At 45.7% G+C, this 18,093-nt stretch overlaps 1 protein-coding gene across 16 annotated transcripts in view; it reads left to right on the top strand.

Moving 5' to 3' along the window:
* The first annotated feature begins 3,687 nt into the window (after positions 1-3,687).
* The window catches only part of DNM1 (dynamin 1), a 70,169-nt gene continuing 55,763 nt past the window's right edge, over positions 3,688-18,093 (top strand). For 10 of the 16 annotated variants that reach the window (XM_029999400.1, XM_029999398.2, XM_029999395.1 and 7 more), the window contains exon 1: positions 3,689-4,037. In XM_029999400.1, coding sequence (XP_029855260.1) covers positions 3,877-4,037 — 161 coding nt within the window. In that variant the 5' untranslated portion in view covers positions 3,689-3,876. Of the gene's footprint in view, positions 4,038-18,093 lie in introns of all 16 variants that reach the window. The other 6 variants (XR_003921261.1, XR_003921259.1, XR_003921257.1 and 3 more) reach the window with 2 other exon arrangements.

Here is an 18,093-nt window from a genome sequence, read left to right as displayed (position 1 = left end):
TTTTTAGGGATTCACATTAAAGTACATCCAGAAATATTTATAGCACTTGGGGGGGGGGGGGGGGCGGGAATCTCTCATCCTCCTTGTTTTTCTTTGCTCACATCTTAAGTTTTTCTACCAAGGCAGAAAGGAACAGATTTTTCCTGTCCACTCCAGTTTATAAAATTCCTTTTTATTTTACATTACACTTTTTCAGTATTTCCCACGAAGGATGATCACATAGTTACATGGTTGTTTTTCCTCCTATAACTGCCACATGCTGCTGTGTAAGTCATAGGTGGGAGGTATTATAGAATCAAAAGGCCTGTTTGCCGCTAACCTTGCAGGAGAGAAAATGGAAGGCTTTTGGAGTGATTCTGAGTGCCTGCAGTTCTCTTTTTCATCAACGGGAGGTGTAGGTTTCTAAAGCTTAAAAACCAAGCCTCACTGCCTCGGATACTCGAGTTTGGGTCTCTCTAGGCTGAGTGATTACAATTGCTGCAGAAGTGTTTAGACAGACCCCACAATATTAATGAGTTCTTGTAGGAGTAACACTGCAGGCATACGCTGTGGTCTCCTTTGCTTACAAGCTTCTCTGCAAGACAGGGGAAGCAGGCGCTCATTTTGTGCATCTTACAGTTTTACACTAATATTGATCTGCTGAGAAATCTATGTGAAGTTTGCCAATATTTCTGCAGGTTTTTACCACTTCCACTGCTCCTTTTCTTCCTTTCTTGTCTAGCTGGAGAGCACCCTATTAGCTGCCCCCGTCCCTCCAGCACACTTTTTCCCTTTGAGACCACAGTAAGTTAGACCAAGGACACCCTTGGACTGACACCCCCCCCCCCCCCCACCCAAGGAGCACATTTCCCAAGAACCAAGTACGAGTTCCACAGAAAAATAAAACCAGAGAACACGTGAAAGAATATCTGCAAAGAAGTCATGCATGAGCCTTTCTGCTGTACCAGCTCCTTAACTGGCAACATGAACCCTATTTTTTCCCCCCATAGGCTTCAATATCAGCTGTTGACGTACTGTACTTTCAATATTCTTTCACAAACCTTTCTCAGAACAAATGGATTAGTTTGATTTTAGCTTTTCCAGAAAATGGTATAAATCTGAATGATTATTTCTAGACTGGAGTGGGCTCACTCAGAACAAAATACCCGCTTAGAGTGCTAAGCGGGGAGTGGAAAACAGTACTTGCAGGTTAACATTTCTATTGTTAGAAAAACGTTGATAGCCACAATCAAATATAGTTGCTTTTGTGGAAGTATTAGAGGCAGGTACGGATTCATGGGGTGGCATGGGGGACAAGAAGGGGAGCAAAGGCAAGTCACTTGATGGACTAGCTAAGCAGCTACTGCTGTTGTCAGGGAACAGCAAGAGCAGGGCTGCTCCCCAGGGGAAGAGGGGGCAGCAGCCAACATGTAAATCCCACACCTGACAGAGGTATTGCCAACCAGGGCCCAACCCCATAGCACCCAAAGGAGGCAAGCAGAACAGACCAAACATAGGGGCTAGGTCCAACAAAAAGTCCACATCATAAGGCAACAGCACAGCAATGAGGCAGGTCCAAGGTCAAGCAGAGATATGAACCCGCAGGCCAGGATGAGGATCAGGTCTAGCAACCTCCAGGCACACCTATAACAATGAGACAGAGCTAAGGAGTCAACCTACAAGTTGAAGTCAAAATCAGACTCCTTAGGCACATAGGGCTACAACTAAGCCAGAAACTAGCTGTTCTCCATAATTCATCAGAGATTGCTAGCCCTGGGCTGAGTTTAAATAGAGCTCCTGGGCCAACAGGTGTGGGAAGAAGCCCCAGGTGAGGCTGGTCAAGGCCATTAAGGCTTATTAGAACAGCTGTTAAATTATGTGAGTTGATTGCAGTGATGTAGCTGGGCAATCTTTCTCTGTATTGAAATTAGAGCTCTGTGGGTGAACTTCAGGTTACAGCAACCTCTGGGAAAAGGACAATTTTCTTCTTATGGTTCCTCAAATAAAGCTTCAAAGAGCCTCATGGTCTGAAGTTCCCTGAGCATCAGCTCTGATCCAGGGAGGAAAGTGACACCGTTCTTTAAGTCTTTGATACTCTTCACTGTTCTTTTTGTGGTGACCTCTAACAAGGAGCAGCTATCAAATTATGAAGGAAAAACAATGTTTTTTTCTCCAGGTTCCTTCAACATAAATGATCAGAATGGCTGCACAGATGCTCAAAGACTTTTGTCCACAGTCTATACTGAGTTTCTTGAGCTTGTTTCTTGAGATTTACTGGGCACTTTGCTGAGAGGAAAAAATAGCATTGACAGCCCTCAAAACAGCCCACATATGCCCTGCAATGGTGTTACCCATGCAGATGGAGCAGCTCCCTTCCCTTCCTTCAGTGTTCTTACCTGCACACTGGTGATGTTTTCAGAGCATTTTCCTTGGGCATCTTCACTGACATAGTGAGGCAAATCCACCCCTCAGTGTGGTTGTTCCAGTTTCTCTGTACACCCAGGTAGGTATTTTTGCACGGATTACATTTCATGGACATCTGTGAAATCTCCCTTAGAATCATTGTAACTGAAAAGTTGCTGTTTAAAACAAAACATACAGCTTGAAATCTGTTGCAGTTTTTTGTTACTCCTTTCCCCCACCACCCCCAGCTCTCTCTGAGCTGTGAACAAGAGTACTGGGTAGCACGAACTGAGAAGTGTTTGAAATGCAGCATTCTCCATCCTTCTGAGTCACCGCTAGCCATCGGCTTCTTTTCTGAACACTTGTTTTTACTGCTATGCTTTCAAATCAAATATGGCCTCACATTATATTCCTATTAAAAACCCAGCCCTTCTAAAAACCTGAAATCAAACAGTTTCCTCTTTATTGTGGACAAGTGATTTTTAAAAACAAGTTCTAACTGTGTAAAATGAAGTGTTTGCTTCTGTAAAACAAACGTAGCAACAACAACATCTAGTGTTTTGCAGCTATAAACAGAAATTGATGCATTTTTCATCCATGTTTGAATGAAAATGAAGCAGCAGAAGTGCAGTAGTGCTTTTGCAAGCCTCTGGTTTAATCATATGGACTATTTCTTGTATTCCGGCAATTCCACAAGTGCTGTCCCGGCACAGAGCCCTCCCGTACAGGTGTGTCAACCAACTTCACAGGTACTGTGACCAAACTGCACAGGCTTATCGACTGAACTTGTATGGGTGTAAAGACCAAACTGTGCAGGTGTAGTGACCAAACTGTGCAGGTGCGGTAACCAACCATACGGGTACAATGACCAGATCACACCTGTACGTTGGCTGCACTGCATAGGTATGGTGACTGAACCCTACAGGGATAGTGATGGAGCTGTGCAGGCTCACGGACAGGTACAGCGACTGAACCAGGCAGGCACACCGACTGGGGCACGCTGACTGGGCCGCGCACGCACACCGGCTGGGCCGTACCGGTGTCAACCTGCCACACGCAGCCCATGGCACCACGCAGCCCCCGAGGCCTGGGGACAGCCTGTGCTGCTCTGGTTTCGGTGGAGCGAGCCGGCCCGTTCAAAGCGTCTCTGGGCACAGACCCTGGCGCCATCCCTGGCCTCAGAGGAGGGGGTTTTGCCACCCCCCCCCACAGCCCGCCTGGACTACATCTCCCAGGATGCAGCGCGGCGCCGGTGCCCTTAAGGCCCCCTGGCGGCGGCGCGCGGCTGTCTGCAGGCGCGGCGGGGCGGGCTGAGGCGAGCGGAGCCCGGGCGGGAGCGGGCGGCGTCGAGCGGGGCGAGGGGCGCGGGGCGCGGGCTGCTGCCGGTGGCCACCGGCCGGGGCGGGAAGAACCGGGCTGCCCGCCGGTGAGGTGCGCGGGAAAGGGAGGTAGTGTGAGCTCGCCTGCGAGAGGAGCCGGTGCCGCGCCGCAGCCATGGGGAACCGCGGGATGGAGGACCTCATCCCGCTGGTCAACCGGCTGCAGGACGCCTTCGCCGCCATCGGGCAGAACGCCAACCTCGACCTGCCGCAGATCGCCGTGGTGGGGGGGCAGAGCGCCGGCAAGAGCTCCGTGCTGGAGAATTTCGTGGGGAGGTAAGGGGGTCCCTGGGGAACCCCGCCGCAGGCAGGGCTGCGGGGAGGGGGGGGGGGGAGCGCGGGGCACGGGCAGCGCTGCCGGGTGCGCGGACCGGCGCGGTGCGCGGGCGTAGCGGCTGGATGCGCGGGCAGCGCAGCTCTCCGGCGGAGCTGCCGGGGGGCATGTGCGGTGCGCGGGCAGCGCAGTAACGGGGCAGCGCTGCGGGACGCCCGGGCGCTGCGGTGCAGGGGCAGGGAGGGGTGGAGGAGGTCTCCCCGCTTCGGGGGGGGGGGGGGGGGGGGGGGGATCTCCGCAGCGGGGTCCCCGCCTTTGTCGCACCTTCGGGGCCGGTGGGAGCCCCCCCCCCCAACGCCGGGAGGTGAGCCCCGGCTGTTACATAAGGGGGGGGGGGGGGGCTGAAATGTCAGTGGGGACCGGCCCCATCTCCCTTCCCTGCTCGGTGCGGGGCCGTCGGGCCGGGGTGCCCCCTCCGCGGGGCTTCGAGAGATGGATGTTGTCGCTGGGAAGGAGGTGGGGGGTGTTTAAGTTTAATCTGCTCCGTCTCCCTCCCCCAGCGCCGCCTCGCTGTCCTCCATAGCGGATGCCATGTCAGGAGCTGCGGGGAGGCTATAGGAAGGACGGGGTTATCTCTCTCCTATATGCTCAAATCCCCGGGTGCTACCATTTTGTGACAGGCAATATACCGATGCCTTCCCTTCATGTGACCTTCGCATTCATCATCTGCAACTTGAGTAAATTGCAGACCGCGCTGCCTGGTTATCAGCTCCAGCATAGACACACAACACCTGGGGAGGGGGGTTGTTACTCAGCTTGTTTCTGGCCTCGTTAATTAATTGCATTCTGTGATACACAGGTTTTAGTTATCTAGGTATTTTTTTTTATCCTGTGAGGGGCATGGAGTTTGCTGGTGACTTGTCTTAAAAGCAGGGACTGCTGTGATACCTGGTCAGATGCTTGCGTGGGTTTTTCTTTCAGCAAACTGTATTTGTGACATCTATTGGGTGTCGTTCCCCCACCTACACTTTTTCTTTTAAGCTGTTTGCTGCTGGATGGCTTATAAAGCTTTTCTACTATTGGAAGGGTCTGCGGTGTGTATGAATTGCTTGTTTAGCTGCAAGTAGCCCCAAATTCTGGACTTGTGCAAGAGTAGCCTTGAGCAGTGAGTGCAGGGTGTGCTGTATGTACTAGGAATAAGGCACAGGGATTGTATCTGGTGCAAAGAAAGCATGGTTGGAATAAGATTTTTTTTTTTCCTTCACTGTAAATACACATTCAAAGAGTTTGGGATCCTTTCTAGCTAACTTCCAGCAGTCCATGCAGTATTCCCCAGGGATGCTGGGAATCATGCCAAGGGACGGACATTGCAGGAACACATTTTACTGAGCCTCAGGTCATAGACCAGGATCCACTTGTTTGTCCACAGACACAGAGAGAAAATAATGATTCCTACCACCAAAGTGAAAAACTTGCTGTGCTGTAGCTTCCTAAGAAGGGGAAAATAGGTTTCCTGAAATATGTGAGCAAAACAGGTTCACCTGTTGGCTCTGCTGTTTTCATGCTTTCTAAGTACTGGCAGCCTAACCTGGTAAATCCTTTTTAGAGGATCTATGCAGTCAGTGCTGCAGTGGCGTAATATATAATGTATGGCTGTCAGGCTGGAGGAGGGTTTGTCAAAGGACAGTCAGTGTATCGGGGTATGCTGCCTCTGTCTTTTAGACTGAGCAAACAGGAGGGGATATATTAATCCTTGGTGCATCTCCATGGGCACCAGTTGAGAACTGGGGATTTTATCTGCCTGGTCAAGAGCAAATGAATTAAATTGTTTTCTGTCTCTTTCTGATGAGCCCTCTCCCAGGAGAACTTGTGACCTCACTGTGTCCCATCAGTTGTCTCTCTAGCAGCAGCAAGTTGTAGTGCTGTGGCTTTTAGAAAATGAAATAATGAAGGGTCCCCTGAGCAGAAGCTGAGAGACCTGTCTGTAGAAAAGCATTTAGAGGAAATAATTGGAGTGGAAATGGAAAATATGTCAAAGGGAAGAGGTCTTTCTCCATTTGATACCCTTGAGTGCTGGCTAGTTTAGAGACTGGTAATGTGAGACATCTTGCCACAGAATGTATGTGTATATGCTGCAAAACCGAATCCTGTTAAAATAATGTTGGGGCCCTGCTGTAATGTATAGTCTCTTTTCCTTTTGTGTGGCTCTTGGAAACAATGATGAGAAGCTATGGCAATGGTATCCAGAATAAGCATGGCTCCTCAATGTAGTTGTGATAGGGTCTGTTTTCTTGTCTGAATAGGTGTAAGAAGAAACTGTCTGTAGACCTACTGTGTACAAATACAATTATTGCTGTAGTGTGGACATGACATATGCCACTGCTCCAGCTTGATACAAGGATGGTGGTGCAGCTATTGCTCAGCAGCTGCTCACTGCACAGTGAATGTGAGTGCTGATGAGTTTCTCTCTGAGTGGATGGAAATTTGTGCAGGAACAAATGCCGATGCAGTTGGTACTGACTGATGTGCTTGATGGGGACACTTCGGCAGAGGGGCTGGAGGCCCTGCCAGGGCTGGCTTCCCTGCTCAGTACCTGCGGGGCTCCTTTCAAATTGTCATCAAGGCATGTTCACATAGCAGGTCAGCACACTTGCCCCCACTGCCAGACCTAGCCTGTGGCTATGCAGGACTTCAGTCTAGGGCTGCTGCGGGCACCTTGCGGTAGCACTGAATCCCACGCATGCTGTAAACCTCGAAGCACAGAGGAGTGGTGCTGACTGCAATCAATGTTTAGTTAATGTCTTACTGTCATGGTTTAACCCTAGCTGGCAACTAAGCACCACGCAGTCACTTGCTCACCTCCCTCACAGTGGGATGGGGGAGAGAACTGGAAGGGTAAAAGTGAGAAAGCTCATGGGCTGGGATAAAGAGTTTAAAGGTAAAGCAAAAGCCATGTGCACAAGCAAAGCAAAACAAGGAGTTCATTCACTACTTCCAATTGGCAGACAGGTGTTCAGCCATCTCCAGGAAAGCGGGGCTCCATCATGTGTTAATGGTGACTTGGGAAGACAAATGCCATCACTCTGAACGTCCCCTCCTTCCTTCTTTCCCCAGCTCTATATGCTGAGCATGATGTCATATGGTACGGAATATCCCTTTGGTCCGTTGGGGTCAGCTGTCCTGGCTGTGTCCTCTCCCAACTCCTTGTGCACCCCCAGTCTCCTTGCTGGTGGTGTGGTGTGAGAAGCAGAAAAAGCCTTGACTCTGTGTAAGCACTGCTCAGCAGTAACAAACACATCTCATTATCAACACTGTTTTCAGCACAAATCCAAAACATAGCCCCATACTAGCTACTGTGAAGAAAATTAACTCTATTCCAGCTGAAACCAGCACATTTACCAAACAAATACTACTTTTTTCCCCCTGAATGTGATGGGTTGCTAGTTGCTGCTAATTACTCTTCCAGTGTCACTTACTCTGCTGTTAACAGATTATCCAACAGTGCAGAGCCTGTATTTATAATACCAGATGTCAGTGTGGCTGCTATGTGTGTTTTTGCTGCCGGAGACTCAGCATGGTGGCTAGGATACCGGCTGATGGTGTTAAAATCACTGAAGAGACGAGAGAAGCCATGTAGAAGCCAGACAGGTGACACATCTCTTCGTAGACTGGTTTATCCTGGGCCCCAGAACTGGAAGGAAGGTTAATTGGGTCAGCTCCAGGCATTTCCTGTTGGGGTGGTTATAGGCTTGTAGGATAACTCAGGTTGGAAGGGACCTCAGGGGTCATTTAGTCCATTCTTATGGTGGTGTTACTTCCCTACTGCCACCTTTCTTAAATTAGAAGATCGTAGAGCAGGCACCAGTACCAGCAAAATCGGTCCCATTAAAAAGAGCAAAGCATGTGGTATGTGCTAATTTGACTTGAGAGCGCCCAAAGGACCAAGAAAGGGGGATGTACAAGACAGCCCACAAAGCTGTTTGTAAAATCATCCATGTTTGTGCCACTCTTATTTTGCCATGTGAAAATAACAAATCTGAGTGTGTGTTTTTAAATCCGAAGATCTCAGAGCACTGTTACACAAATCTTTGGATTTGTGGGAGTATTACTGTTAACCTCTGCTTTACAAACAGGAAAAACTGAAAGCACTGGGCTGTGTTCAGATGGCTGCATAAATGTCTGTGCCTTGTTCTTGTTGTCTGATCCAAGGCAGCATGCTGCTCAGCCCTGCTATGACAGCTGCATTGCTCTTCATGGAGAAAACAAGGCACCTCTGACTTCTGGAGAACAGATGGTTTAAGGGGGCTGCTGAGGAGGCAATGACTAAGGACTGGGAACAGTAGGTGGAAGGACTTGAATAAAGGTGAAACCATCTCGTTTATGATCATGGGAGCTAAGCAGTGCCAAAGTTGTGGGAAGGGAATCAGGGTTTACTTGACCCCAGAGCTGAGCACTGCCTCAAAAGCATCCTCTTTTGGGAGCTTTTATGTCCCAAACCAAATAGGGGCACTTAGCAGTCTGTCACCAGGCTCCAGTGGTATATGCTCAATTAGATGAAGTTTGTATGTCACCTAGAAGGAAATTGGAGGCAAGCACAGACCTAAACTGGGTTGGGCTAACCTTGCCTCTCTTAGCAAACCAAAATTTCAGCATGGGTGAAAGAGCAGGGAAAATGCAGCACTGCACTGCCTGTGGCAGTGGTAAGGAGAGGTACCTATTAAGCTTGGTACTTGTGCTACGGTAATTGCCCTGATAAAACAAGGCAAGGGCCAGGCAGTATGTACTGCAACTGTGTCTTTGCCTTGTAATGTCAGATACTGAAAATGCAAAGCTAGATCTTGAAGCCACAGGATTTAGTTTTGTTTCAGGTATAACTTTGAGGAGCAACTTACTATCTTCGTATCTCAACCTTCCCCAGCCATTTAGAGATAAATACTTACACCCCCAAGATGTGATGAGGGAATGCTTTCTTTGATAATACATACTTTGCTTTGTTATGGGAAACTTCTCCAGCAAAATGCCTTCAGAGGGCAACAGCAGTATTTAGCAACTTAGAAGTGAAAGATCCTATAGGGATGCATACAGAGATGCAGATACTTGGCTTGTTGAGATACTGCAGGAAAACTCTTTTGTCAATGATCTTTGTGCTTTTAAGTTGCTCAGGCTTCTGCTGTAGTACATGCTTTGTGAGCTTGAATGCTATGAAGAGAACTGAGTGTTTAAATCTTCTAAAAATCATAGCTATGTTATGTATAGATTGACTATGTCTGCTGTGCTGGGTAACGTTGAGCATCGGTGCAGTACTTTAGCAGCAGATTTAAATTTAAACAAGAAGATACACTCACTAACTTGCTCTGCTCTGGCCACAGAAGGGGTCCTTAAATATGATTCTTCTAGGTGTGTTTTTTGTGTTCTGCTTTGAGATACATTTACATGCCCAGAGTGCTGGCAGAGAGAGTAATTGCAAGTCATGGACCCTTAATTGTTTTATGATAAATACATCTGTGAGCTGACCAAATGCTGTTGTGTATTTGTGGGTTAAAGACGTAGGCATTCCTTGGGAACTGACTTATTTAGGGATGCAGAGGATGGTGCAAGAGCCAGGAGTAGGATTCTGCTGTTTAGAGAAATAAATTGTGGTCAAATAATAGCCCTTCAAATATCAAGCCTTTGGTCTTCAGTGAAGAAAATACCTATTATCATCTCAGATTAATTGGGGAAGGAAGAAAATACGGAACACTGGGGGAAATGGATAATGTATTACAGCAGACCACAAGATAAAATAATTTAAGAGAAATCTGTACAGCTCTGAGCAAACATTTGTGGGAGGAGGAATGCTAGGAGGAGATACATAATTAAGTTAAAACATAACATAACATGGATGGCTGTAAGGGGGGGGGGGAAGCCTGAATCTCTACACTTGCAGATGCAGCAGCAGTGTCTGCCTGTATTTGTCCTCTGACTACTTGCTTTAATGTTATAGGAGTTAAATCAAATAAATATAAGTCTAATACCTTTTCTACTTCCTGCAGCAGTTAGATGTTCTCTGCAGATCTCACTGTCTGACTGTATTCTTCAGCTTAACTCTTTAGTGATGATCTCATACTTCTGGTAACTGCCCCTCAGCCTTATATTCACTAGGAAAAGGGATCCTTATGGCATGTCTCGGATCATATCAGAATTTACCCAGGGAAAGGAAACCAGCTGTATCTCCAGTTTGGAAGCTGATGCTCAGTATTGTGTAAGTTGGGGCTTGCCTAGACCTACTGGTGTGTGAAAATGACAGGTTGCCTTGTCATTGCTGGAATTCATCACCTGATAGCTGGCAGATAAGGAGGATGCCTTCTTTACTAATGTGGACTCTTCCTTGTTACCATGATAATCCTCATGTTGGAAATCTAAGAGCATCCTGAGCTTTGATTAGTCCTTACTCTACTTTGAGATAGGTAAGTGTTGTGGGGTTTTTTTGTGTGTTTGCTCTATAAACAGTATGCTGTGATACAGGGCTGTAAAGAGTCTGCAAAAGTAGTGGGGGAAAGAAGTCAGAAGTTCCCCAAACCATTGCCCTATGCTGAAACTGTCAGCCATTACTGTTTTTCAAAACTCCACATGCTTATAACTTTTCACACAGTCCAAAAAAAAAAAAAAAAGGGCAAAGCAAAGACAAACTTCTATTTTTAAAGGCTACTGATTGTTTTCAGCAGCCATAGTTCAATACCTAGCTGGGGATGCCAAGTCAAGTCCTTGAACCTGACTTCTCCAGATGCTCTGAGCAAGCAGAATTCTGCTAGGCTTAAATAGAAGGTGTGGGAGTCTGTCTGCAGAACCTCCTATCTCAGGCAGCCTCTGAAAATGTTATTCTAAGGCAGGAAGCTAATCCCCTTCTTGATCTGGTGAATTACTGAATATCCCTACTTTGTACTTAATTTCAAGTTTGAGCCTGTCTGTACAAGTGTGGGTAAAAATTCTTCTGAGTAAAGACTTCTTAGCATCTTTAAGCTGAACCTTTTTGAGGACAAATGGAAGAAGTTGACAACTTAGCTTAAGTTAATCAAGAAAACAGTTCTTGCTGTGTTCTAGCTACTGGGGTGAAACTTGTTATGATGCCTTGAGCAGTGAATTTATTAGACGAGTAAACCCATGTGTGCTCCACCCATGTGAGCCAATACTCAGATTTTTGTTTCAGGCAGTGCATTTGAGTGGCAAAACCGTAAGATTTGCTGAAGGGGTGGCAGACAGTCACCTAGAAGCATATGGTATTCAGCCTATATGCCCAATGTAAAATTGGTTTTGAGGTGGCATCTGTGAAAGGAAATTTACTGGTAATATGCAGGATAAACCTACTTCCTTGATATGCCACTAAAAAAAAAAACACCCCAAAGTTTTGGGTGTAATACTTTCCTTCTTGGACTCACAGATCTGTAACCATATGAGTCAGAGTATTGCTAGTTGGGAGGAGAGCTAAAACTAAATCTGCTCAAAAAAAAAAAAAAAAGAAATCTAGTCATGCATGGTGGGAAAACAGCTCGCTAGTGGGACAGTTTCTCATTCCACTTGAAATTTTCTTTTCCTGATCTCAGACCTGGTTTTGCATATCCTGATAGAAAGTGAAAGCTCAAGGTAAAGGAATATTGACTCTGGTAACAGGCAGATGGGCACGTTCAGCCTTGAGATAGAGTTCTGTTCTCAGCTCTGAAACTAAATTATTTTGTGACTAATTTTTTATACCTCTTTCTCCATTTGTAGAAAGGAGAGGCTGTTGGTCTCATGTCATGTAGGTGTATATCATTAAAGGACACTTGAAATAGCAGTAGAAAAGGTTAACAATAAAGTAGGAAACTATTTTTCCTAACAATGAATTAAAACTCTGCAAGGGTGGTACAGCGATGTCTGCCTGAGCCCTTTGAAAGACCTGCTTTCTCTCCAGAAGTGGTGTGCCAAGAGCTTTAGCTGTTCGTGCAGCCTCCTTTGCCCAGTGCTGCTGGTTACTTAGGTCTGCTCTGCAGAGAGGTTGGGACTGATGCAGCCACCTTTGGCTGCTGGCGTAGGTCAGACACTGGATTTGAGGAATTGGGGCATTCTTAAAAAGCACTGGGAGATGAGAGGCTGTGCTAGATGAACTGGTAGCACTTAAAAATTTTTTTAGCATAGTCTTTCAGAGCAGGGATGGGTAATGCAGCCCTATGGAGGAATGAGCCCAGGGTTTTGTCCTAGTCACATTAAACACTCAGATGGTCTGATCAGGCCTGGAGGTGGTCAGACTGCAAGCAGGACTCGTTCTGAAAAGCACCAAAAAGCTATTTCTTTTTATTTACATTTATTGTGATGCATCATGCTTATTTTTGAGTGACTTCATGGAGTTTAGTGATGAGAATTAGATGTCTTGCTCAGGACTAACTACTGTAAATATTGGGGTGGCTATGAAGAGAGGACTGAGCCAAAATTTCAGTGTTTACTGAGAAGCAGGCAAGAGTATGCATCAAAACATTGTGACTAGCAAATGAGAGCACAATTTAATGTTAGATATTTAATCAATTATTCCAGGTGACTTGCTGCTACTTTGTACTTATGTCCAGCTTTTTGTTTTCAAACTCATATTAGTGAATACTTTAATAACAATTGAATGTGAAGTGGCTCAGTAATTTTATTAAGCTATCTTATATAGATGGGCAGACAGAACAATTAAGTTGCTGACTATTGCTTCCTGTGTGACCTTCCAAGATTGTCACAGCTTCTAGGCTGGTGCTGACTATAATAGATAACTGCTTTTCTTTCCTTCAAGGCACAGTACAGGAAGAATGAGCCCTGAGTCTGAAATCTAACAGTGTCTCTGATTGTTCTCTGCCATGTTAGATGCTCTGAAAGCTTTGGCAGACCCAGCCATGACCAAATGGAAGTGAGATGGTGTTTCAATTCCTGGTCAGTAGCTTCTTGCAGTTCAGCATAACATGCTTTTGGAAGCATCTTGGAAGCAGACGTTATGCAAGCTCCTCAAGCTGTGTCTTGCTGACTGGAAGCAAACTTGCCAACTTCTGCCACTTTTCTGCAAGTCTTGTGACTTGTGTGGCTTTTCTTAGAGCCCTGGACACAGCAATTAAGTTAACAGAAGAGCAGTGTAGCTTTTGTATTGAAAACATAAATTTCTAACATGGATGTTTGAGGGTACTTTTATTTTTTCTTTAAAAGATGCTGTTTCCCTAAGTGCTCCTGGAGACAAATATAAAGAATCCTAAAACTTCCGAGACCTGCACTGTCAGCTCTTCCTTTTCTAAAAAATCAGGGCTTAGTCCCAAAACTATAAGCTCTGCTAAAATACTTGTGTTGCAGTCACAATGAACAATAAATTATATAAAAAGAGGTTTGAAATAAACCCAGTTGCTCACTTGTGACTGAAATGAGAATTGAACTCGAGTCTCTGGGGGTGAAAATACTATTTTAATAGTGTATTGCCTCAACAATCCCCTTTAATGCTCCCTTTCCTGTTTCTTATGGCTTTAGGTTGCATTGTTGCAGCTGTGTTGAAGGGTGAAGAGTTAATGCTACCATAACAAACATGAGAATTGCTGGGATCCTGTCTCACTATGCTAGAACTGTCATTTTGTGGCTGTGAAACACTCTTGATGCAAGAGTGGCCAGTGTAGTATATGGGATGCCTGAGAGGATGTAGCCAATATTAAACTGATACTGCTGTGGATTTTGACTGAAGAGCCAGGCAGTGTTGCTGTAATGCTGTATAAAAGCTGAACATAAACTGCAGCTGTATTTCAGAGTAGTTTTTCAGCTGCTTTTAGACCCTTTCTCAAAGCATCAGTAGGCAGAAGTCTACAGAGATGCTGAGTAGTTGGTTCTCAACATCTGCAGATGTTTTTACAGCAGAGCTAACTTACCCTGGAGAGCACTAGGAAAAGCTATTATTTTTGCTTTTGTTTTTGAGAATGGAGATCTAGGGATGGGGAGGCTGTGCTGAATTTCTTAGAACAAGGAAAGAGGTACCTAAAGGCAAAAATGTTGAAGCCTTTGTTCAGTTTCCTCCTCTTTCCCTTCCTGCCACTCTTGCATGTGTAAAGGCAGACTAAGTTATGTACGATCTGGCTCAGGGGTCTGACAACAAATTAACAGGCTGTTTCAGCTCCAAGAGCTCTTCCTCATCCAAGCAGTTAACAGGGGCTTATAATGAAAATAACTGTCCATTTGCCACTTGCCTGCCAACACAGCAACAGTTCTCTGTCAGCAGGGGAATACGCCTGATGACTTGTTAGTTCAGGATTAAGCCAGTAAAAAATGAATCTCTAACCCTCAAAATTTTTATGCTGATATATTTAGCTCCACTGACTTGCTTATGATTTACTCTGAACTTACACTGCTCTGGGTCAGGATGGGGCCCCTTGATTCTAATACACGTTAGGTTTTCTCTCTTTCTGGCTGCTGTGATCTCTTGAGTAATCTCAGGCTATTTCTTAAGCTGATTGTGCTTTTACTTTTAATAGAAGCTCCTCTATGAATAGCTGGGAATTGCCTGAGCATGGTGATGGCCTTGAGAGGAGATCTGTCGCAGTGGGGTTGTAGCTAGAGGTAAGGAGGAGATTGGTACATACCAAAATGCAGAATAACCTCAGGGATTGGTGCATGACATGTGTCATGCTGCAGAACTGATGCTGCAGCTCCAGTGCTGAAACTCAGGTCACCTCTTCTACATCAGTGCAGTTCTCAGCAGAGATCCCGGCAATGTACTTCTTCCCTCTGGGCTGTGCTACTTTGATTTGATGTTCCTATTCCGACGCATTACTCCCTGTTTATGCCTGTTCATACAGAATATGTTTGTTGTGCCAGGCCTGCAAATGACCTGGCATCCCAAACTCATCTGAATAGGTCAGTTTCCTGAATGAATTTGTATAGCCTATTGAAAGAATTATATTTAAAGAATACTTACTGTAAAAGAAGTGGGGCACTGCATTAGCATTTGGTATTTTGCCATTTTCTTTTTGCACAAAGTTGAATTCAAACTGGACACCTGGACAGGCAAAAGCAATGTTATTAGAAATCAGTGTCTTGGTTTGAAGAGGTGTGGGGGAAGATACCAGGGGAAGGAATTTAGATAAACCCTTTACTTGTGGAAAATAGGGAAAGGAATGGAAGACCAGAAGACTCTGGTCTGTTTGTCCAGGTCACTATGCCACAATTTTGCTATAGATTCAGAGTGCCCATTAATAGGCAACGTGAATTTTGAACCTCCTCTGCTTTTTGAATTTAAGCCCTAAAAGTTTTCCATGAAGACTTGGACTCCTTTAGAAATTATGTGGATGTGTACCTCTATATACCTGCCTTTTTGTCACCTCCTATGGTCACTGCCCAAATTTTACCAGAGAAAAATGTTTCCTGGGACATGAGAAGTGCTGTCCCACTGGTTGTTCAAAAGGACTCTGGCAGACACATTGGAACGAACCAGGAGGTCAAAAGCTTATCTCTTCTCGGACTATTGATCCAACTTCCATTCTGGTAGAGCCTGAAATGGAGATGTCTTGTGTGGTTTTTGAAGTGGAGTTTAGTGCCTCTGACTTTGCTGTGCACTAGAGGTGTTAGCAGTCAGTCTGCTGGTTTTTCTTCAAGGGCTTAAGAAGTGGTGCCTCTGCACCATGTTTCCAGCCAGGGTGATCCTAATTATATCTGAAACTGCAGAGATGCAGTGCATAGCAAGGAGCTTGGCACTGTTCCTGCATACTTCTCCAGGCAGAGCAGAGATATAAATTGGCATCTTAAATTCCCTCTGCAGGACAACCATGCACCTTGGACAGTTTGGTCAGGATGCCCGAGTGCAGCATAACTCTGTTACCCCACAGAACTCCATCCTTCCTGCCTGGCCTGTTGGAAGGGAAGCAGCCTACCTCCATGCCCACAACACACTCTGCCTCTTACCGTTGACCTGAGATAAATTGTCAGGGCACATGCATTCAATTTTGTAAACCCACCACCAATGTCTGGCCACTAATAATAGCACATCATGTCTTGAGGTACCACCTCCTTTCCTCATACAGCTTCCTTCTGGGTTTGTATTAGTGGGCTCATCAAAGTGATTTTGCCTCTTCCAATGAACTCTTTCAGTTGTCTGCACCCTTTAAGGCATTCAGGCTCTGGGGAGACTGTCTCCTTTTCTAGCACACAGTGCTGTCTGGAAGTGGAAGAAGTGTCATACTGCAGTGATGAAATTTGCCTTGAGCTATGTTTGTTCTTCTCTTAGGTCTTGCAGCAAATACCAGGACTCCAGAGGTGGTGGAGTTTTGACAAATCTAAGATGACATCTACCATGAGTGTTTGGTGTCTTTGAGTCTGTCACTGTACCTAGTTTCCTTCTCTGAAGGAGAAAAGGGCAAAAAGGGGGATAAACCCCTTTTTATCCAGAGTCTCCATGTCACAAATAGCTTGAATATTAGTTACCACTGCACAGTCTAGTGGTGTCCCTGAACACAGGAGAACCTTTACTGCTGGGCAGCCTTTAGTTTAGACTCAGCTGCAGGCTGACTCCAGAGAGCTAGGACAGATTAAGACACTGGTGGTGGGAAATAGCAAGGTCAGCCTGTTGGCTATTGGTCTTAGCATACATTAATCCTAGGGTGTTATTGTGGCTGTGCTTTCCCATCAGTCATTCCTGTCCCAGAGTTTTAGTGTACAGCTTGTCCTTTTGTTTTCTCCCAGCTCAAGTTGCAGGTGCCGTACAGGTCATGTTTTTCAGGGCTGCAACCCTTCTGTTATGGCAAAGCCAGGATTTGTCAGTAGATTTGTTTGTGCCAAAGCAGAGCAGTGTTACTGCAGTATTATGACAGATCAGTGTGGCTTGAGAAAGAGACAAGCAAAGATGCTGGGTCATGAGTTTACTTTATGGCCATAAAAAACTTTTTTCACTACTGCCATCAGGACTGGACTAATTTGATGCTCTAGGGTGTTGTTGATGCCTAGTGTTGTCCTCTTTGAGACCGTCTGGAAGTTGCAGGGAGATTCTGCAGATAAAATCTACATGACATTTTTTTGCCAGGGTATATATGCTTCAGAGGGAGCAAAAGGAAAACTTGTTTTCATGCTATGATGGTGAAAAGTCAGCAAGGCAGACAGAAAGGTCTGATTTACAGCTTCTGGGGTGGAGAATACATTGCACTAGTGCAATATTACACCTGTGGCTCTGGAGGCCTCTGGACCCAGTGCTATGGTTGCTTTTCCCCTGAATCCTGGTATTGCTACCCAGGTCTGGTGTTATGTTTTTTAAATGAGTGAAACCAGCCTTGTTTTCTTTCTCCTAAGATTGTAATTCTTGAAATCAAAGCTGCATTTTCCACGAATGTGTAATCCTAACTGCCACATCCATTCAGGATACACCAAGCTGCTTATTCCCTTGAGTTCCTGATATTGTCACATAGAGTCAGTGCTGTGTTATTCTTTACCTTGAATATCCCAAGGCAGCAAGCAAGATTCAGGACTTCATTTTCTATTACCCAAAAGATCCCAGAGGAAGCTGCGCAGCAGCAGTGCTGCAATTTTCTACTCTCAAGACTCTTTCCTTCCCCAGCACTGCAGCCTAGAGTCAATGCGGCATTTGCTATAATGGGCAGTGACTTTTTGAGATCAGGCAATGCACTGTAGGCTGTACCACTCTCTAAATAATCCTCCACAGTAAAATACAGAGTTCCAAACAAGAACGGCTCTTTAGAGTTTTTACCTGCAAAAATACAAAGAGGAAATTGTCTCACAAGTGCACTTGAGGTGTTGGAGTGCCCTGTTTTCCTTTCCCATCTGTGTTCTATGTCCTCATGTATTCTGGGCTAACCCATCTGCAGGAAGATAGCAGGGAGGGATCTGGCAGATAAGTCAACCCTCAAAATGGAGGAGGGGAAGGATATTCCTGATTAATTCTCTTGCAGCAGAGATGAACTGAGGCACATGACATCTCAGGTGAGATGGCCAGTTTTGTATGCCAGGAGTACCTCTTATTTCTTGTGCAAATTGTTGACCTATAGCTGTAGATGCTTAAAATCTCTCAGCCTCAGCAGCTTGGGGCTGATGCACAGCAGT

The sequence above is a fragment of the Aquila chrysaetos genome, chromosome 24 (genome assembly GCF_900496995.4).
Source record: "Aquila chrysaetos chrysaetos chromosome 24, bAquChr1.4, whole genome shotgun sequence".
NCBI lineage: Eukaryota > Metazoa > Chordata > Aves > Accipitriformes > Accipitridae > Aquila > Aquila chrysaetos.
Note: the sequence above shows the minus strand (reverse complement) of the source record. Positions and strands in the feature narration are given on the sequence as shown.